General features: G+C 33.0%; 1 protein-coding gene across 3 annotated transcripts in view; it reads right to left on the bottom strand.

Annotated features, from left to right (window-relative positions):
* Window positions 1-496: 496 nt before the first annotated feature.
* The window catches only part of pdm3 (pou domain motif 3), a 73,743-nt gene continuing 51,789 nt past the window's right edge, over window positions 497-22,450 (bottom strand). For 2 of the 3 annotated variants that reach the window (XM_070652283.1, XM_070652284.1), the window contains exons 3-12: window positions 9,524-9,800; window positions 8,944-9,201; window positions 8,561-8,731; window positions 8,130-8,484; window positions 7,378-7,796; window positions 6,969-7,149; window positions 6,428-6,484; window positions 1,649-1,732; window positions 1,439-1,578; window positions 497-1,046 (exon numbers count right to left, since the gene is read on the bottom strand). In XM_070652283.1, the coding sequence (XP_070508384.1) occupies window positions 919-1,046; window positions 1,439-1,578; window positions 1,649-1,732; window positions 6,428-6,484; window positions 6,969-7,149; window positions 7,378-7,796; window positions 8,130-8,484; window positions 8,561-8,731; window positions 8,944-9,201; window positions 9,524-9,800 (2,070 nt within the window). In that variant the 3' untranslated portion in view covers window positions 497-918. The remainder of the gene's footprint in view (window positions 1,047-1,438; window positions 1,579-1,648; window positions 1,733-6,427; window positions 6,485-6,968; window positions 7,150-7,377; window positions 7,797-8,129; window positions 8,485-8,560; window positions 8,732-8,943; window positions 9,202-9,523; window positions 9,801-22,450) is intronic. The other variant, XM_070652285.1, reaches the window with a different exon arrangement.

The following is a 22,450-nucleotide window of genomic DNA, read 5'->3' as shown; positions in this document are numbered from 1 at the left end:
AAAATAAAATTAAAATTTGTAAAAATTTATATTTGAAATTTAAATTAATAAATTTTTAAAATCTAAATTTCAAAAAGTTAAAGTTCAAATTCAATTTTTTTAAATTTAATATTTTGTAAAATTTCAATTTTAAATTTTTACAAATTTTAATTTTTAAATTTCAAATTCTTCAATTTTCACATTTCAAATTGAAACTTTTGATTTTTAAATTTTTTTAATATACAAATTTCAGATTTTAATCTTTTAAAATTTCAAATTTCAAATTTACTTAAATTTCAATTTTAAATTTTTTTAAATTTAAAATTTCATTTTTTAAGTAAATTAAATTTCAAAATTCAAAAATCTTAAAATTTCAAACTTAAAAATCTTTTTAAACTTTAATTTCTAACCTCAAAATTTTTTCAAAAAAGACTCAAAATTTTCAGTGTGAAACCAAAAAGGAATAATAATTATACAATTAATATAAAAATTAATATAAAAAATTATTAATGGCATTTTCGGTGGCTAATTAGTATAAAATTACTAACATTTCTTTATTCCTTTTTTGAACTGTTTTGTTAATAAAATTTACAATATCCTGTTCTAATTAAAAAAATTGTACTTTTTGATTTATTTAAAAAAAAACTTTTTTTATGGCAATTTTTTTAAAATTCGTGAGAAAAAAAACAAAATTTAAAAATTATTAAAAATTAAAAAATTCAAAATTTCTTTAAAATTACTCAACTAATCACATAAAAAAATATAATTTTTTAAAATTGGAATGAAAACCTTTCAATTTATTTTTAAATTTAAGATTTTGTTGCGCATAGCAATTTGAAAGGATTTTTTAAATATCAAAATAATATAAAAATATCTTTTTTAATTTTTTTAAATTTTTTTCCTTAAAAACTAAGTCGAACTTATCGATAAAAACAATGTTTAATTTGGCATTCCCTTGGACATCATTCTGACTGTATTTTTGAGTGCTTGTCGCTTGTTGCAGAACCATATTCGAATTACTTCGCGCTCGTATCCAAGAGCTTGTGCTAGTGCTGTAATGTCCGTTCCTGTGGAAATTGGGAGAAAATTTTGTTAATTTTGGAATTTTTGATCGATTTGATGCAGAGTTGGGTTTTCTGAAGTCTCGGTTTTGACCCGAAGATATCCGAAGACCCGAAGATATCCGAAGTCCCAAAGATATCCGAAGACCCGAAGATCCGAAGATATCCGAAGACTCGAAGATATCCGAAGGCCCGAAGATATCCGAAGACCCGAAGATATCCGAAGACCCGAAGATATCCGAAGACTCGAAGATATTCGAAGAACCGAAGTTATCCGAAGAACCGAAGATATCCGAAGATCTTGGTCTCGGTCCTCGAGATTTTGTCAAAACCGACACTTCGGACCCAACTGCATACTCTACAGACATATTCAAATCAATAATAGTCCCCAAACTCACCTGACGGATGTGTATTCCTCTCAAAACTTGAATTTAATATCTCAAGTGCATGTGGCGTGAAGGACGTTCGTCGTTTTCGCTTTTTGGACGTTTCAACGCCCATAAATTCCGTAAGTGGATTCTCACCCATTTTGAACCTGCTTTAAAGTTTAAAATGAGAATTTAAAATTAGTCAAATTATTGATTTTAAGACATTTTTTGATAGCTTACCTTCCTTTAGCTTCTTTCATCCACTGTTCAAGGACTGGTTTGATTTTTTGGGCACTTTTCGGTGTAATATCGAGTTTCTCAAACCTAAATGTGGAGATGGAGTTATTTTAATTATTTTATGAGGTTGTTAAGGATGAGACATCAAAGATTTATCAAAAAAGTATCGAATGACGAGTTTTGAGAGCATTTATGATGTAGTTAAGATGTAACAGCCACAATTGAGCCACAATGCTATTATAAACAACAGAGCAAACCTCGTGGAAGAGGCGTCGTTTGAGTGACTGTTCGGGGAATTATTCTGAGCAAAAACCTCTCTCCCAATCCCCCCTTTTGGGCTTTTATTTTCAATTTATTAGACTTTTTTGTGAAACAAATTTCAAAAAAAACCAAATTTTGGCAATTCATGCAAAATTCCAAACCTGTAGGTAATTGGCAAACGGTAGCCAGTGTTCGAGCTGGTTTTAGGAGCCAACTGAGAAAGGTCATTGATCACAATTCTTAAAGCTGGCTCTATCGCTGGTTTCCGTCTGCAAATTGCCAATTGCCATTGAGAATTAAGTAATTCTTCTAAATATGTCCCAACTTCACCGTACTCTTTCTTTAAATTACTGTCTAAAACGCCCTTGATAAGCTATTGCAGTAACCATTTCAATCCTTATTTTGATATTCAAACTCATATAAATTGCTAAATTTTTAACTAAATCTGTCTAACTATTAATCAATAATACATGGAATGCCAGGACATTTCTACAAAATTTTTGAACTAAAATTATATTGAATAATCAGCAAATTTTTCTTATAAATTTTTTAAATCAAAATTATTCTTTAAATTTGTAAATTAATTTTCAAAATTATAATAATTTCAATATTGCAGCAAAGCTCAAAGTCGACTTGAATTTTGTATGAGTCGACTCAATTCGACTCAAGACATTGACATTGAATTTCAGATTTGACTGTCAATGCTTTAATTCGATTCGACTCAATACAAAATTCAAGTCAACTTTAAGCTCTGCATTTATATCAAATTTCTCTCTGCAATGCCCTGGCCATTCACTCTTGTATTGCCTGAAATAGTTTTTATTTTTATGCTTATTTTATAATTGAGAATTTAAAGGAAAATTTTATGAATTTTGACTTTTTAAACTAAAATAATCATTTCAAGTTTAAGTCAATTTTGATCAGTTTTCGTTCAATTTTTGGTCAATTTTGGTGAAGTTTAAGCCGAATTTAATCAAATTTATTCAAATTTAGTCAAATTTAAATAGTCAATTTTGATTCATTTTGTCAATTTTTATTTATTTCGATAATTTTTGACGATTCTTAATCATTTTTAATCAGTTTTGGTCAATTTTGAATATTTTTGACCATTTTCGGTCAATTTTTGTCGACTTAATTAGTAGCTCAAGAGTGGAATTTAATCAAAATTTCAATTAAAAAATTGTGAAATTCTGATTAAAAATTGAAAGTAAAAATCATACAAAAATCCGCGAATTTCATCCAAAATCTTCATTTACACTGCCTGTCCTCTTCACATCCTCAAATTTCACCTCATTCTCATGCATCAATTCACAAATAACCTCCAAAAAATTCATCTCTTAAATCCTATTTCCATCCTATCGATTTTAAATTTCACTTTCAGATTACTCTTTTCAGTCACAAAAAAAAATCAATTCCTTTAAAAAAAGTCATCACAAAAAAATGCGGCGGTAAAAGCCATTCAAGATGAGACAGACAACGACGACCAGCACAAACAAAAAAAAAATCAATTAAAATCAAACAATAAAAAAAAAATAGAATTTAAAAGAAATTTGTTCATGCTGTAGTGACATGGCAAAGAGATGCGGTCAACGGCGACGACTAAAAAGCTCACATAAAGCTCCTCCCACAAACTTTATTGCGAAGAATAAAAAAAATTCGCTGTTAAAAAATTCAGAGAGGATTTTTTTTTTGTGCATAAATAAAAATGGAAAAAAAGGAAAAATTCGAGGAAAATGAAATTAAAAAATTGTGGAATTAAGTTACGATGATGATTGGAATGAGATGTGAATTAATGTTGATGAAACTTGAAGATTGAAGATGGATGAGTTGAAGTTGCAATATTTAATGAGTTTTTAGTAGAATTTATAATCAAAAATATGCTGAATATTTAATGAAATCTTTAAGAAAGCAGTCCGGATTGAATCTTAAACAAGATTCAATTTTTGGATAGAATTCAGGCAGCAATTTGCAAGACAATTGTCAAAATCCGGTCTTTGTCGTGCAGTTAAAGTCAAAAACTGGCAAAGAGTGCCTTGATAAGCTTTTTTAAGATTTATTTTGAAATTCTGTGAGCGCCGAGTTAATTTTCCTAGAAGCACAAAGCTTAGAAAAATTCCAAACTAGCGTGAGTCAGTATTAGGACAAGATTCGAAGAAATCCGACCACATAATTGGATTTGAAAGCAAAATAAAAGCTCTCACGAATAACATAAATCGATTAATTGATCTCAAATCCGGCACAAGTTTGTCTTAGCTCTAACTAAACAGAATTCAGAAGATTTCTGGTGTCACAGTGGCCAGGAATCAAATTTTGGATCGATTAATCGTTTTTTGCTGTTCAATTTGGTTAGCCACCAAAATATGAGGGGAATAGGCTTCGATAAGTTAACCATATAGTTTTAAAATTGACATTTGATGAAAAATTCATTGATATCAAGAAAAGCTCGAAGTCAACTCGAATTGTGAATAGAAAAGTCAATTACCCTAACAGGCAACGATCATGCTCTCAAGAGCTTTGCTTTCAGATTGCTCTGTTCTTGAGAAGACGCTCAATGCCGACTAAGGCTCAATCTAACTAATCACAGTCTGTTCCACTCAGAAGAGGATGTACTAAGGACTTAAATTTGTTGTTCCTTGTCATTAAGGATGTGTAGTTGATCAATCAATCAATTTTTTATCAATTTTTAATCAATTTTGATCATTTTGTTAAGTTCTAAATTAAGGTTACAGACAGTTGCAAAGAATGAATTCAGAAAATTAGCATTTTGAGTTCAATGTCCAAGGTAGACAACTTGGCAAAATGTCTAAAGGTAATGGAACGTTCCGTAACACATGTCATTAGTCGACACTTGGGATTAGGTTAAGAATGTCCAAAAATACAATAAAATTGACTCTATTAAGATCGGTAATATTTTTGCATCAGAACCAACTCCAAAGCCCTTGTCCTTTCAAATCTAATTCAACCAATCAACCAAGCATCAAATCATAAAAAAATCCCCAAAAATATCCCATCCAAAAAAGAAGACCAAAAATTTCATCGCCTGTCCATCAATTGAAAGCTTCTGATTTTCATTTTTTCATCACGAACTTTTTTTTTGTCTCCCACAAAAAAATCACATTTCATTTTTTTCCATCATCATCATCATCATCGCTGGCTGTGCTGTGCATCGCAGAAAAAAAATCCACACAAAAAAAAAGTCTCTCCACCTTAATGTACGTCGTGCGATTGTGCAGATGCCGAATGTCGACGTTTTTTTTGTTGTTGTTGTTGTTTGGTGATGGAGAGGAACTGAAAAAAAAAGTCAGCGGCCTCATTATGATGAGCACAAGTTGGAGGAAAAATTTGCCTTTTTTTTTGAGAGATTTTTCTGCGATTTTCAAATCCACCCACAAAGCAAGAATGTGCAGCATATGAGATGACTTGTGAGTTGTGTGAGGGTGGAAGTGAGATGGAATTACAAATGAGAGGGAACATTTTTTTATTTGTGGACTTTTTTAAAGGAGGAATGAGGGAAAAATTGGAAAAAATATAGGAAATTTTAGCGCGATTTTTTGGTGATTTTTTGTTAAATTTTTCAGACATTTTTAATGACTTTTTGCAAATTTTTGTCATTTTTTTTAATTCTTTTTTGAGAAAATTTTAATTTTTTTTGACATTTTGATGAGTTTTTGGGCAATTTTTGGGTTTTTTTTGGGATTTTTTTTTTAATTTTTTAATACAATCGAAAAATTGATTTTGTTTCAATTTACATTTTTAAGAGAATTTTTAAATTTCAAAATTTTGTAATTTTTTTAAAACTTATTTGAATTTGTTGAATTTTTAAGAGAATTTTTAATTAATTGTATTTTTTTGAAGAATTTTTCAAACTTTTTTAATTATTTTTTTGGTTTTTTGTAATGTTTTTGAAAATTTTAATTTTTTTTTTAATTTTTTTATAACTTTTCAAATTTTTAACTGTTGAAATATGAATTTTTAATTTAAATTTAAATATAATTTTAAATTTAATAATTTTTGAAGAATTTTTCTATATTTTTTTAAATAAATTTCTATTTCAATTTAAATAAACATTTTAAAATTTTCAAAATTCGAATTTTTATATACTTTTAAAATTTAAAATTGCAAAAGTTAAATTTAAAAATTTTCCAAAATTTAAAAATTGAAAAATTTAAAAATTTTTGTGCAGAATTTCAGATTTTTTTTAAAATTTTAGATTTTTGCAGTAAAAGTTTCAATTTTTATTTAAATTTCCAGACAATTTATCAATTTTATCAACATTTTAGCAAACCAGTTTCCTTACAAACCCCAAAAAATCCATCAATTACCCTCAATTTTCCTTAATTCCCCCAATTTCTCACCAAAATACCCCCAAGTTCCATCGCACCTTCTTCATTTTACCTTTTTAAAAAAAGCTCTCATTTCTTTCACATTTTCTCATTTTTCTTTTTTGATAAATCTTTGATAAATAATTAATTGCATTTTTTTTTACTCTTTTATTTTTTTTTTGAGTTTATATTTACGTACATTTGTTGTTGTTGTGATGATAGTTGAACAGCGGCATACATTCGTGCGGCAAGGGCACTGCGCATGGCGCGAAAATAAATAAAAAGTTTTTAAATTTTTCTTATTTTTGTTGCAATTTTTTTTTTTAATTTTAAGAAAAGAATTTTTTAAGATTTTTTAAATTTAGTTTTTTAAAAAAAAAAAGTTGGAAATTTTTGAATTATCCTGGCATTCTTAATTGGAACTAGAAGTGAATTTTATATTCTAAATTAAAATTGAAAAAATAAAATTTGAAATTTAAAATTTCAAAATTCAAATTTTTCTTAAGTTTTAATTTTTTTAAATTTAAAAATTTTAAATTTTTTAAAAATTCAAATTTTAACGGTTTTAAAAATTTCAAATTTTAACGGTTTTTAAAATTATAAATTTCAGTTTTTAAATTTTAATTAAATTTGCCAGTTTCAATGCTTACTATATTTATTAAATATCAATTCTTTTCTCTATTTCAGGCTTTATTCAATTCCAACATCCATAAAATCCTTATTAATTCCGCTGGTCTTACCTGCAAATGGCACTCTGACTATAAGCCGGTCCCTCAGTGACAGACAATGCCTGTCCAACTTGCGTTTGCGTCAGTCCAAGTGACAATCGTTGCAGCTTAAATGCCTGAGCAAATTCATTGATTTCATCTAAATCGATTCCTTCCGGCAGGTTTTCATGTTGTGCTGCTGAAGACGAGTCATCTGGAAAAATTAAAATTTTTTGAGGTTAGGATTTACATTTTGAGGTTAAGTTCTCAAATTTTGAAGTTAGAATCCCCAATTTTGAGGTTAGAATCCCCAATTTTGAGGTTAGAACGACCAATTTTGAGGTTAGAATCTCCAATTTTGAGGTTAGATTCTCCAATTTTGAGGTTAGAATCCCCAATTTTGAGGTTAGAATCCTCAATTTTGAAGTTATATCCAACTTACTTTGACCACCCTCACAAAAATGCTGTTCATCGCCCGAATTCGAATCATTCGATAAATTGACAGGTGACGACGGAATCTGTATTGGCTGATTATCCTGTTGCTGACTACTTCCAGCAAACGGTGACCCTCGATCACTCTTCTCCCCACTCCTCTCATTACTATGATGTCCACTGTTCTTCTTCGATGACTCATCCGTCGTCTGCGAATGACTATGATCCATTGGAAATTCACCGCGACGATCGTCAGCCAGAAGCTCGCGCATTGCTCGAAATTCTAATTTTTGTTGGGGCGGAGGTGTCGGTGATGTGGATGGTGGCGGTTGGAAGGTCTTGTTGTGTGACGGTGAGTGATGGGACGATGTCTCGGTTGTGATTGGCTTTGATGGACTTGCACGGGTTTCGCCGTTTGTTGTTGGAACTCTGGAAATGGAAATTGAGATTGGAAATTAGATGTGGCATGGTAAGGCATGGGAACGGCATGGACACGGTATGGATACCGCATGGACACGGTATGAATACCGCATGGACACGGTATGAATACCGCATGGACACGGTATGAATACCGCATGGACACGGTATGAATACCGCATGGACACGGTATGGATACCGCATGGACACGGTATGAATACCGCATGGACACGGTATGGAAACCGCATGGACACGGTATGGATACCGCATGGACACGGTATGGATACCGCATGGACACCGCATGGATACCGCATGGACACCGCATGGACACGGTATGAGACTCACCTATTACTCCCAACATTCGGCGATATTGATCCACCAGCACTTCCACCCGAATGATGTGTCATCAAGTCACCATGTCCATTCAACGGCCTCGACATCCTCGATAATCGTTTACTCATCTCCCGATTCCTCATCTTAAACTGATTCATGCTCATCTGGTCCTTTCTTGAATGCATCGATGGCGATTCTGGTCCTTCCTGTATGTGCGACTGTGACTTCCTATAGAATGCTTCATTGTGATGCTGTTGTTGTTGTTGTTGCTGTTGCTGCTGTTGTTGAAATGCCATCAATTGTGGCTGAATTGAGAGTAATTGTTGAGCACCGCTCGCTAATAAGTGAGAATTGAGTAGAATTGGATCTGGACAAAAATGGAACAAAAATTAGAAATTTTGGAACTGAATCAATTTTACACTTTTGTGGCTTAAGTTGCTTACTTGGCGATAAATTTGGAACGTTGGACAGTACGTGATTTGTATTTGTTGATTGTTCAACTTGTTGCTGCTTATGTGACACAGTTGAGATAGCTTGAAGTAATTGATCGATTGTAAGGTTTGTTGGAAGTTGCTGTGATACGGGAATTGTGAGGATTGTTTGTGACGTAATACCTGAAATTGAGGATTTTTTGAGGTTAGAATTTGAATTTTTGAGGTTAGAATACAATTTTTTGAGGTTAGTCCAGTGCTGGTCAAACTGTGCCGCGGAACCTCGTCCGAAACCACGCATGGCATACGATTCATCACCACTCACAGTTCAGACAACACTGGAAGTTAGTATGCGTCGACCAGAACCCTACACTATATACGGTTCACATACATACCTTGCGGCGTCGGCACCAAAACTTGTGCTCCTTGAATTCCTTGCACCAGCTGCCCACTAGTCAATATCAACTGGGGTAGCTGTGGGGATTGGGGTAGCCCTAAACCCAGCAGTACACCACCAGCCATAAGGGGTGATCCAGGGTTCATTCCACTTAGTCCTAATGGGGTTGATCTGTGCTGTAATGGAGATATTCCGGTTCCTAGTTGTGGCATCTGTTGCAGATGACTGAAGTTTGGAAGGTTTAGCATTTCTTGCACTGTTTTTTTGGGGGAGGCAGAGAAGTTTGACATTGTAATTTGAGATTTGGGGGGAAATTTGAGGGAAATTAAGAAGAATTTTTGAAATTTTTTTGAGGTTAGGATTTATAATTTTGAGGTTAGGATTCAAATTTTTGAGGTTAGGTTTCATATTTTGAGGTTAGGTTTCATAGTTTTGAGGTCAGGTTTCATATTTTGATGTTAAATTTCAGAATTTTGAGGTTAAAACTTTTGAGGTTAGGTTTTTTTGAGGTTAGAATTTCAAAAATTCTTCTTAATTTCCTTAATAAAATCGTCAATAAATCTTCGATATGTACTCACTAGATCCATTAATTGTTTGTCCACTCATTGCATTTTTCTGATGCTGTACATTCGATGTCGACGATAATGATGACGTCGATGACGGCGAACTGCTATTGTATGATGATGGCGACGATATATTCATTGCTTTACCCTCCGACGATTTCATTTTATGTTGCTTTGATGTTGTTGATGGCGAATGCATTTGATCGAGCATATTTATGAAAATTTTCTTTGCCTTTGGACTATCACATGGACCGTATTCGTCAGATTCTTTGAATTCGTCCATTTTGTTTGACTAGAATGAGAGAAATATTGGAAATTGATTAATACTTAGGTATATCTTGGTGGAATTTTTGATAATTTTGAGGTTAAGTTGATAATAAAATCTAAAATTTGAGGTTATGATGGCAAATATTTGAGGTTAGAAAGATAAAATTGAGGTTAGAATGTTCAAAATGAGCAGAATTTGAGGTTAGGTTGAGAAAAGTTGAGCAAAATTTAAGGTTAGGATGAACAAAATTGAGAAAAATTTGAGGTTACAATGAGAAAATTGATGAGAAAAATTGAGCAAAAATTTGAGGTTAAGATGGACAAAATTGAGTAAAAGTTTGAGGTTAGCATGGGAAAAATTGAGCAGAATTTTGAGGTTAGAATGGGAAAAATTGAGCAAAATTTGGAGGTTAGAATGGGAAAAATTGAGCAAAATTCGGAGGTTAGAATGGGAAAACTGAGCAAAAATTTGGAGGTTAGAATCCCTTAACCCCACCCACATGTACTTTAATTCCACAATATTTATATCCAATACAATAAATCAATATTTACATCAATCAAAACACAACAAAATACTAAAAAAGCAGCAGTGCCAGCATAACAAACAATTCAAATCTATCAATTTACATCACAAATAAAATAAATGTAAAAATGCCAACATGCAACATAGTTTAAACAAATATGAAATCGGCTGATTATGAATAATTGTGAGAATATATTGCAGGTGTCATGGGATTGAATATTGAGGAACTAACTGCACAAAAACTATCAAAAAAAAAAAAACAATTTTTGCATGCAATTATTAACATTCTTAAAACTTTATCTTGATTCAGAAAATTACAAAAATCCAAAATTTACTGCTGTAAAATCTCATTGACCTCATCCTCACACCCCAACCCCATACCACCCTCATACCCCACCCAGCAAACTCTCGTCTTCATCTTTAACTTGTCTCGAACATTAAAATTTTCTAGTTTTTTGAGCGCATTCTTGTGAGAAAATTGAGGCTATAATGGCAGTTTGGATGGGTGGTTGGGTGTGGCAGGGTGGATAGATGGGTGGATGACTAACTGGGTAGATGGGTAATTGGTTAGCTGGGTGGATGGGTGAGACTCGAGATCTCAGAAATCAGACTTCTTTGAGGACTTCGGTTCGAAGGATTAGCTCAACTGTCCAGTTTCTCAATCTACCCAGGATACCCTACCAAGTCCTACCCTACCCGGTATACCAGGGAGGGTACCCTACCTGACATACCACGCAGAATACTCAACTGTCTATTCTAACTGTCCTAGATCACCATACCTCACCCTATCTTAGGTAGCTTAAGGCTGGTGTGGAGTTAGAGTAGATAAAGTACCCAAGGACACCCATGGACAGTGCAGTCTACCCTAGTAAGGATAGAATAGGATAGAATAGGATAGAATAGGATAGAATAGGATAGAATAGGATAGAATAGGATAGAATAGGATAGAATAGGATAGAATAGGATAGAATAGGATAGAATAGGATAGAATAGGATAGAATAGAATAGAATAGGATAGAATAGGATAGAATAGGATAGAATAGGATAGAATAGGATAGAATAGGATAGAATAGGATAGAATAGGATAGAATAGAATCTAATTGGGTATCCCGGAAAGGCTAAAATGCGCTTAAGTCCCTCAACACCACAAAGACAACATCCAACATCATTTAATGTTCGTCTATGTAAGACTATGTGTGTGTATTAGAATCATAAATAATTTTAGTGTGAGGATAAAATTTTGAAAATTTTGGGGTGTTATTTTAATTAATGGAAACTAAAAGAGAGTCACCCCACCCCCCACCCCACCCCACCCCACATCAAGCCAATGTTGCCTTTCGGTCCGACAACATTTAAACATCTTCATAATATCATCGAATTGGTGAAGGAAGGAACGAAGAATGTATTTTATATTAAAAACGAGGAGGCTTAACCGCCTCATCTAAAATGCAAATTTTTCCATTTTCACAAAATTTTCCATAAAATCGGAAAAATTGAGTTTGAGGGGAAGTTAAAAAGGAAGAGGTTGGAAACTAGGTGAGTGAGATGGATTGTGTGAAATGAATTTGAGGAAGGCTACTTATGTGGAATTTGATAGAAATCAGAGTAATTGCAGTTTGGATTTAATTGGTTGTTATGTAATTTGAGGTTAGGATTCGGCGAAATTTTTTGAGGTTATAAATCGCAGTCAAATTTGAGGTTAGAATTTTCAGTCAATTTTGAGGTTAGAATTTGCCAATTTGAGGTTAGAATTTTCAATTTTGAGGTTAGAATTTGCAATTTTGAGGTTAGAATTTCAAGCCAATTTTGAGGTTAGAATTTCCAGTCAAATTTGAGGTTGGAATTTCCAGGCAAATTTTGAGGTTAGAATTTCCAGTCGAATTTTGAGGTTAGAATATTCAGTCAATTTTGAGGTTAGAATTTCCAGTCAAATTTAAGGTTAGAATTTAAGTCAAATTTGAGGTTAGAATTTTAGTCAATTTGAGGTTAGAATTTCGAGACAATTTTGAGGTTGGAATTTCAGTCAATTTTGAGGTTATATTAAAATTTTCCGCCAATTTGAGGTTAGAATTCTCAATAAAATTTTAGGTTAGATCACATTTTCCCGCCAATTTCCAACAAATCCCGCTTACCAACATAAACACGAAGAAAACAACAAAATGAGAAAGTGAGCGAATTCGGAAAGAGAAACAACAAAAGTTGGTGATTTTAAAACATAGAAAATAGAAAATTAGAGAGGAAGTAAGCAGCGCATGGTGGGTGTGTGGGGTGTGGGGTGAGTCAAGACCATCTTCTTGGACGAATACATAGACAAACATGAACTCAGTCTAACTAGTTTTTGAATTTAATTTTCGAAATATTTTATGTGTTGAAATTTTGCTATCTTTTTAAGGAACTTCCACTCATTCCACCACGTGGGGAGAGGTGGGGGAGGGGGGACGTCCCTCATAGCCAAAAAACTTATTCTCAACTCAGGAAAACTGCTTGCTTGATTATAATGTATCTTGTAAATTATGTATGCATACACATACTTTAGAAGTGGAACTATATCCGACAAATGTATATATATATTGTTCATTATGGCACATGGATGGGCCAGGAATATTATTATTGAAGCGCACACCTTCTCATTCCTACTCTTCTATCCGATAGTGCTCTTTATCGATCCAGAACAGTTTATGGCTTGTGTTGAGCTCATGATGATGATGATGCTGCTCGAAGTTTATTAGATTTAAGCATATTTTCTTGTTAATTAGTTGGAGTTATCTTGCTTATTTTATTTCGTATGGTCTTGCTGTGCTGGCAATCATGTGTTGTGTGTTCTGTGTGTTATGACGTGTCTCATGTGTCTTGTGACATTGTCTGTTGAATTTTATCTCTTTTGTCATTTTGTCTAGTGACATTTTGTCTTATGACATTTTGTCTTGTGACATTGTGTCTTGTGACATTGTGTCTTGTGTTTTTTATGTCACTTGTGTGTCCCTCTTGTGTCTCTTTTGTGTTTCTTTTGTGTCTCTTGTGTCTCTTGTGTCCTTCTTGTGTCTCTTGTGTCTTCTGAATCTGTCTTATGTCAATTCAACTCAAATTTCTTAATACCAAATAAATCACTAACTTCCTCAAAGATTCAATAACCACATTAATAATAAATAAAAAAGAAATCATTTAATTTCCAATAAAATCCAGCAACATCGAGCACACATAATAAAGTATTAAATGAGAAGAAATTGAACGAAGAAACTTTGTCATCAATTAATTGAATGCCATTAATTTAAATATGACTCTGCTTTTTTTATATCTTCAAAATCAACAACAATGATGTTCATTGTAATGTATTATTTTTTTTTTTTGTTGTGCGGTTGGGTGGGGATGGAGTATTTGGGACAATTCTAGGTTGAATCTTGATTTGTAGAAAATTGATGGCTGTCTGGGGCTGAATTTAGTCATCTTGTAGGTTAATTGTCAAGTTGGTTAGTCGATCCATAATTCAGCACCAAGACTGACATGACTCTGGTTCGGATTCAAACTATATGTGACACCATCGAGAGTCTACCGCCAATTTAAAGCCGCATTCTAGTCCGATTAACCGATTTGTGCTATTTTGTCCTCTTTTCCCTTAAATTCCCAAACTCCCAACCACGATTACCAACAAAATTCTTAATTATAATAAAAATCAACTCATAAATCGTCAGTGATGAAAATTATTGATGAGCAGCAAAAGACACAAAACATATTTAAATAAATTTGTTGATATTTAATTGAATTCAATGCCTTCAATTGATATAAATTAACAACTTTTAATGATTGACAATTATATGAATGATGAAGGATGGAAATACTTAATAAATTAAGTTGATGATGATGAAAAAAAAGAGACAAATTTAAATGATGAGTAAGGAAGTTTGGTTTTTGGGGGTTTAGAGTGCAGTTTTGGGGATTTTTTGTGGATTTTTGAATAAAATATTGCAGAAAATTGAAGAATTGAAGAGATTTGGAGAATTGATTCAAATGGGGGAGTCAGGGGAGGTGGGTATCAAACCAACTACCCTATTTCCGTCCCCTAAATACCCCTGTGGATCCAATTCACTTACAAAATGATCCAAATTGTCCAAAAACAGCCTAAAAAACGCTCAAAAGACACAAATCAGACCAAAAAATAGACAATCAGCTTCAAAATTTAGTCCAACTCAACCCAATCTTACCCAGTCCAACCTAGCTCAACCCAGCTCAACCCTGCTCCACCCAGCTTAACCCATCATCACCCCAGCTTCACCCAAACCGTCCACAATCAACCTCATCATCCAACAATTCAAATCTCATTAATCAGCACGAATCAGAAACGAAAGAAATTTTCTCTCGATGTTTTGCTTCACATTTTGATTGTCTTCAATTCTCAATTTATTTATTTTATAAGTCAAACATATATATTTAAAATAAGAATCTTAATTTCAGTTCCATAATAAAAGTATAAAGCATGAATCGAGAAATAAAAATTATATTTTTTATCATTAAATTCGTCACAATCAATTGTGATTAATTTAAAAATTTAAATAAATGATGTGGCATGAATGTAGAATGGCTTGTGGATGAAGAAGATGATGTGCGGCAATAGTCTTAATGCTCATCAAGTTCATGTCTTGCTTAATAACCCGCATATGAATATATATTTATATCAATACATGCACAACATTTTGTTTTTTGGATGTTATAATTGTGATGAATTTTAGAGGGAAATTATGTATGATAGTGGTGCAGATACATGATAGGGTAGGGAGGATAATGAGGGAGTAAAATGCTGTTTTATTTGAGAAATAGATGAGAATAATTATAAAATTAAAGTAGTTGTGGAATGAGCCAGAATAGCACAAAAGATGGGATTTAGAAGTCAGAATCACCCATTTTTGGACGAAATTCTCCAATTTACCCGTATGGTCATCCTTGCGAATCTCATGAAATTCTTCCCATAAATCGACATAATTTTGACCATTTTATATTGAAGCAATACCAAAATTCCCAGTAATTTACACTACAATCTCCAAGTCTATTGCCACAAAACTCCCTCAACTCATCCTTCAACATATGCATATGCATATGTGCACAATCTCCAGTCCACTCAGAGACTCTTTTTCCCTTCTATACAAAAAATTATGAATTTTAGAATTTTAAATTTTAAAAAATTTCCCCTCACACCCCTCAAAAAATAATAATAATTTCACATATAAATCCATCCATAAGATCCATAAGAATAACAAGCACATCAGATAATGAAATTCATGTCTGAAAATCCTTTCCCAAAAAATTTTGTCTAATAAATTTCTAATCAAATTAAATTCAATTCAGTATCAATCTTAGTAATGTGTACAACTGTTCACAATGCTCAATTCCTCAGCTTGTGTATGTGCAGTTCCTTTATATCCAACATACAGCAATATCCAATATGTATATGAATTAATTTCATTCAAATTTCAAATGAAATGCACAAAAATTGAGTAAAAAATCTTCAATTTTTTCTCTCTTTTTTTTGCTGCTCATTTCTGTTCCTTCTCTTCTCAGGCAGTTGCTCTGCTGCATTTTTTTGCCGTTTGCCTCATTCGGCATGCATACACATATTTCATATCGATTTATTTTTTTATTTTCCTTCACATTCAATTTATTAATTGTGAAATGGGAATTAAAAATGCAAAACAGATTTTTTACTTTTTCTTATTGTTTTTTTAGGGGTGTGGGGGGTAGGGAGGGGTTATGCAAAAATTTATTCTATTTTTTGATTAGATTATGGAATTTAGAAATATGAAGCTGAATTAAGAAATAGTCAATGTTGACCAAGTGATGTGTTTGAGGAGAACAGAGGTAAGTTTAAATAGACAAGACACAGTCTTGCTTAGTCAAGAGGGTATTCCAGAAGAAGGGAAGAAGAGGATTTGGCCAACTCCAACCTCTAGAACTAAGGACTCTCGTGATCAAGAACATTACTTCCGAATTTCATCAATGAGATTGAAATCAAGACTGAGACTTTAAACAATTCCCTTGTAATCTCGATCTAGGACCTCAGCCCTTAGTCCCTCAGTCCCTAAGTCCCTCAGTCCATCAGTCTTAGTCTCCGTCTTGGTCACAGCCACAGTCTGTCCCCCAGACGGTCTTGGATTCGGTTTTAGTTTGAGTTTTGATGACATTGTCAGTCTCTTTATCGATAATTAATCAAAACCGACACCTAGGATACCCAAAAAGCTAAAGTAGCAGAACACAATCTAAAAATTGACCAACAAACTCACAAAAAATCCATCAAAAACCCACAAAACCCCCCCAAAAAAACATCAATTCATCCTAATAAATCAAAAAATTTTCATTAAATTCGACCTTCAAAGTACAATTTCAAAAAGCTGTTCATTAAAAATCAGCCAATTTATTACAGTAGATTGAATAACAAAAGCACATATAAAAAAAAAATTGAAGGAAGAAGTAAAATAGCGACGAATTAATTTACATAAAAAAAAAAATACCGAATGAGATTTATTTGTTATCGATTTATTTATTTATATATAAATAATAGCAATGAACATCGCGACGATCGAAAGAGCTGTCTTACTCTTTTTGTCTGACTCGTAAATTACACGTGTGAAGGGATAGCGTAGTAGAGAAGAATTGAGGAATTGACTTGGTTAAAACAGAGTTGGAAGAATTGCATTTTTGAGGCATATTGATTGATCTGAAAAATTCCAGATAAAAAACAAGTCTGGGCACCAGTAGAGCTCCAGTTCCTTCCTTCCTTCCTTTGCTGGCCGTACAGGTCAATTGTTATCAATAATTTCCCTTAGTTTGCATCTGAAGCTGTCTCTATCGCTTGTAACCGCTTGTCAATTACCCTAGCATCCTCTCATGAGGGCATGCAGGTAGAAATAGTTGGAATCTGACGTCGGTAACCTTCAAAAAGGGTCATCGACTGAAGTTAGGCTGTTAGAAGGCTAAACCCGATTTTTGCCAACTCTGGACTCAAATGAAGCTGCCTTTTTGGACTTGTGGTGACCAATATTCCAGTCTTGTCAGCGTTGGATTGAAGTATAAGTAGTAAGACAACGATGATCATGATTAAGGGCGTTAAAAATAGATAAAGCTAATTGTGTCTGATTTTAATCCAGAATATGCCAATATCAGCGTCAATTACCCCAGATCAGACTTCAGACAATAAGGTACAATTGAAGAATTATGTCCAAAACAGCAGCACACCTACCCGCACCCCTCCTATTCCTGGTAATGTCCCTTTTTCTAATTTTCTTGTATCTACACGTGTCTCGCTGGCCATGGTTCACACATGATCTGTACGGTCAGCGATGTAAGTAAGTACACGTGTATTAAAGCATGTTTGACTCAAATATCAATTCCATAATCATTCCCAGAGTTTTGTAAGCTTTCTAGACTCATTCATCCTTCCTAAACTCCACTTTAACACCTCCAACATTACTCAACCCACTCCAAATAGCTCCCCATTCAACTCACTCAATAGTTTATAATCATAAATGGCAAATAAGAAGGCAATGGTAAGAGAACTACAAATTGCACATGCACAAACACTCTTCTTTGTTGCCATACGCGTATCCATTTGTGCATTTTACAATTTCAAATGTAAAATCGAAGGGAACTGAAACATTTGTCGCTTCCTTTCCAATTCTCACTCGATTAGATTCCTCAATTTTACATTAAATATTGCTTATTTAATTGTTGAGATCCAATTTGTCATGTATCGGGGTAGGAAAAAAAAGGTATAAAAAGGAAGTACGTTGCATTTTGACTAATTTATAATGTCACAAATGATATGTTGTGACAGTTTTTATGACATTTAATTGTGATTGTTAACTTTGTGTGTTGGGGTTTGAATTGCGGAATTGATTTCTTGAGATTCTTCTTAATGAATATTTGATTTGGAGTTGGTAGGACTCTGGAAGTCGGACAAATGGACTCCAAATAGACTCCACTGGAGTTCCGGAATTCGGAACAGTTTGAATAAGGAGGTAGTAGAGTCATGTATTAAGGACTTTAGGGATGCATAGAGTACTGTAGTCATGAATACAGTGGTAAAATAGTAGAATTTGTCCAAAATTTAAGGCCAGCAGACAAAAAAGTCAAGTCTGAAGCCTTGAACGAAACATAAGGTAGAGTCAGATAGCTTCAGCTCTGTCCATCTAAATTGCAGGAAATTCAGGTCGACGGTTCTTTTCCGAGCACTATATAATGGTATCTTGGGTACTATAGTTGTATATATAGTCCAATTCAGACACCCAAAAGTCTGTTCTGACTTCCAAATTCTGAATGCTCTTAATTGTCCAACAAATCCACCTCAAATAAGTCAGACATCCTCCTCATAAGTCTGAGAAAATAGTCAGAAAATCACTTAAAAATTCGCATATTTTATAAAAAAAGCAACACACAACATACGCACGTGGAAATTATTTTTCACACCTTTTTTTTATTCACATCCTCATTCTCCTTCATGTTTGTTGTTGTTGTTATACACAAGCAATAATGTTATGTTCACATTTTTATATTATATATAAAAAAAAATTATTTAAATGTGCAACTGTGGATGAGCAGAACAACAACAAAAAAGAGAGTAAAATGTGTGTTTAAAAATAATAATAATAATAATAATAATAATAAAGTGATAATAAGTGGTCATCAATAAAAATTTCGATGTTTAACAATAATGTTTAAATTATTGGTTATCCTCAACTCCACATATATATTTTATATACATATATATATATATATATATATATATATATATATATATTATGAATTTATGTGAAAATGAGTGTGAACCGATAGATTAATGGTGAGAGAATTTTTATTTCAATTTTTTTTTCACTTTTTCTCGTTAGCTGTCAGGTCGAACAAATAGAATGCAACAGATTTTCGGTGGCATTTTGTGAAAATAATATTTAATGAGGATGACAGGATGCAAGAGGCTTAATGGGGAGTTAATTTGATAGTTTTTGGAAGATTTGATGGGATGTAACATGATTAACATGCAATTGTAGTGCTTTATGTGCTAATTATATGACTATAGTGTCCTTAATGTGGCTATAGTGTCCATAATGTGACTATAGTGCTCTAAGGGAGTCTATAGTCTTTTATATATGACTATAGTCTTCAATATGCGGTTGTAGTACCTCAAATATGACCGTAGTCCTCAATATGTGACTATATACCCTAATATATGACTCTACTGTCTTCCATCTACAGTATTGTACCCAATCTACTATTATAGCACTCCCTTTGTGACTCCTATATGACTATAATATCAAATATATCAATATTTTGTATTTGTGATGCCTCAACATTGAAGTCATGTTAATTTTGATTCACAGATGATTTAAACAAAATCCGGAACCAATTCAGAGTCGCATTGGTCTGAAGTCGGATTTTTGATGGATTAACAATGTGTATTGTTTGATAAATTGGTGTTTATAGACTCAGATTGACTCAAGTTGACTCAAGTTGACTCTAGTCCATTTTCAGCTCCACTTTCATCCAAACTAAGTATCATCATATCCTAATTTACCAACTTCAACTTTGTTCCTCATTTCAATTGCTCCACCAACAGCAACAGCATTCGACCAACAACACAACACACAACAACAAAAAAGAGTCAGCCTGAGGTGAAAGAGCAACTGGAAAGCAGCAGTAGTGTAACATTAATTCATACACACACACACACACACACATGTGAGATATGATGAGCGAGTTACGAGTGGTTTATTTAAATAATAATAATGTTAAACATAATTTTATTGCAATTTAAATATTTTTTTTTTTTTTTTGCTGCTGTTGCCAATGACTTACTACTGCATAATATGCGGTATTAAAATATTATTTCATTTTTTTTTTTATTGACTCGGTGTGAATTACAAATTTAATAAAAAACGGAGACAATTTAAAGTGTAAAAATTGTTATTTTTTTTTGGAACTTTCAATTTTTTGAATTTTTAATTTATTTTTAACAATTTTTTGAAATTTTTAAAATTATTTAATGAATTTTTTTAAATTTAAAAAAAAATAAAATTTTTTTAGATTTTTTTAAATTATTTGATTTTTTTTAAATTTTTTTAATTTTTTCAAATATTTTTAAATTTCTAAAACTTTTAAAATTTATCAAATTTTTTAATTTTTTTGAATTTTAGATTTATTATTAAATATTTTTTGAATTTTTTAAATTATTTTAATTTTTTTTTAAATTCTTTCAATAATTTTAATTTTTTTAGAAAATATTTAAATTCCTTTAGTTTTTTTAAATTTTTAAAAAAATTTTAATTTTTTTTTAGAATTTTTTTTAATTTTTTTTTAAGATTTTTTAGAAGTTTTTTAAAATTTTTTATTTTTTTTTTAAATTTCAAAATCCACAAAAATTCAAAAAAATCAATTCCATCTTCCTTAAAAAATTCCAATTCCATTACAAAAGCAGCACATAAAAATTTTCTCCCCGAATGTTCATTATGCTGCATCATTTGCATGGTGGGTAACTTCATTAATTAATGACCATACGAGCAACTGTTACCGTACGTGAATAAGTAGTTTGTATGACATAAGTATGGCAGAATCCAATTTAAATATTTATGCAAAAAAAAAATATAAATGAGGATGGGAAAGAAGTGCAGGAATGAAAAATTTAAGCATTTTAGCATCGTAAAGGAATTGAATTGGTTGTTCCTATAGAGTTGGTGATTTGGGGTGGAAGGGGACAAGGATGGGGATGCAACGGAAAATTGTCAGGTCTGGTTTAGGACGGGTAATGACACTCGGGTGATTATGGAGTCTAGACAGATTAGTCAGCTGTCCATTCAAGCCTTAAATGACCGACATATTGTCATGTCTTTTGGTATTGGAAATTGTCAAGTGGTAACCAGCGATAGAGTCAGTTTCAGGCATCATCTGAGGTAGAACAAGAGGGTCATCTGAGGGACAACAAGAGGGTCATCTGAGGGACAACAAGTGGGTCATCTGAGGGACAACAAGAGGGTCATCTGAGGGACAACAAGAGGGTCATCTGAGGGACAACAAGTGGGTCATGTGAGGGACAACCAGAGGGTCATCTGAGGGACAACAAGAGGGTAATCTGAGGGACAACAAGAGGGTCATCTGAGGGACAACAAGAGGGTCATCTGAGGGAGAACAAGAGGGTCATCTGAGGGACAACAAGAGGGTCATCTGAGGGACAACAAGAGGGTCATCTGAGGGACAACAAGAGGGTCATCTGAGGGACAACAAGAGGGTCATCTGAGGGACAACAAGAGGGTCATCTGAGGGACAACAAGAGGGTCATCTGAGGGACAACAAGAGGGTCATCTGAGGGAGAACAAGAGGGTTAATTGAGGGACAACAAGAGGGTCATCTGAGGGACAACAAGAGGGTCATCTGAGGGACAACAAGAGGGTCATCTGAGGGAGAACAAGAGGGTCATCTGAGGGACAACAAGAGGGTCATCTGAGGGACAACAAGAGGGTCATCTGAGGGACAACAAGAGGGTCATCTGAGGGACAACAAGAGGGTCATCTGAGGGACAACAAGAGGGTCATCTGAGGGACAACAAGAGGGTCATCTGAAGGACAACAAGAGGGTCATTTTAGCGAAGACAACGCACCTTCGGAGGGTAAATGAGGATCTGAATCCCAAGCAATCCAACTAAGTATCCAAAAACCCCCATCTTAAGTTCCAACTCCAATCAATCCACGCTACATCCAACGAAAAAAAAAATTTAAATAAATTTCAATGATTCTCGAATAAAATAAGACAAAAGTCGACTAAAAAAGAAATAAAAAATCATGCATTTTGCATTATTTGCTGCCTCATTTAATGAAAAAAATACTTCCTTGGCTAATGAAGGCCAAATTGTCAATGTGTGGTCAATGTAGACGAAATGTTACACAAAAGTACGAAAAAATATGGAAATTTGTGTGAAACTTGCTCAATATTCGGAAATCATCTCAACATGCTTGTTGTTGCCGTGTAAATTCATTGAAAGTCATTATCGATGAGCTGCTGAATTTTAAATTGTTTTGACAAGCGTGTAATTTGAATATTTTTCGATGATTATTGGGGACTTTAAGAAGGCTTCTTTTTTTGTTTTTTTTTGAATATTTGTTCTCGTTTTTCTCAATTTATTG

This window comes from Chironomus tepperi, unplaced genomic scaffold (assembly GCF_022539635.2).
Source record: "Chironomus tepperi strain 1889 unplaced genomic scaffold, CSIRO-AGI_Ctep_v1 contig_486, whole genome shotgun sequence".
Classification (NCBI taxonomy): Eukaryota; Metazoa; Arthropoda; class Insecta; order Diptera; family Chironomidae; genus Chironomus; species Chironomus tepperi.
The sequence above is the reverse complement of the archived record's forward strand: the minus strand, read 5'-3'. Positions and strand labels throughout refer to the sequence as shown.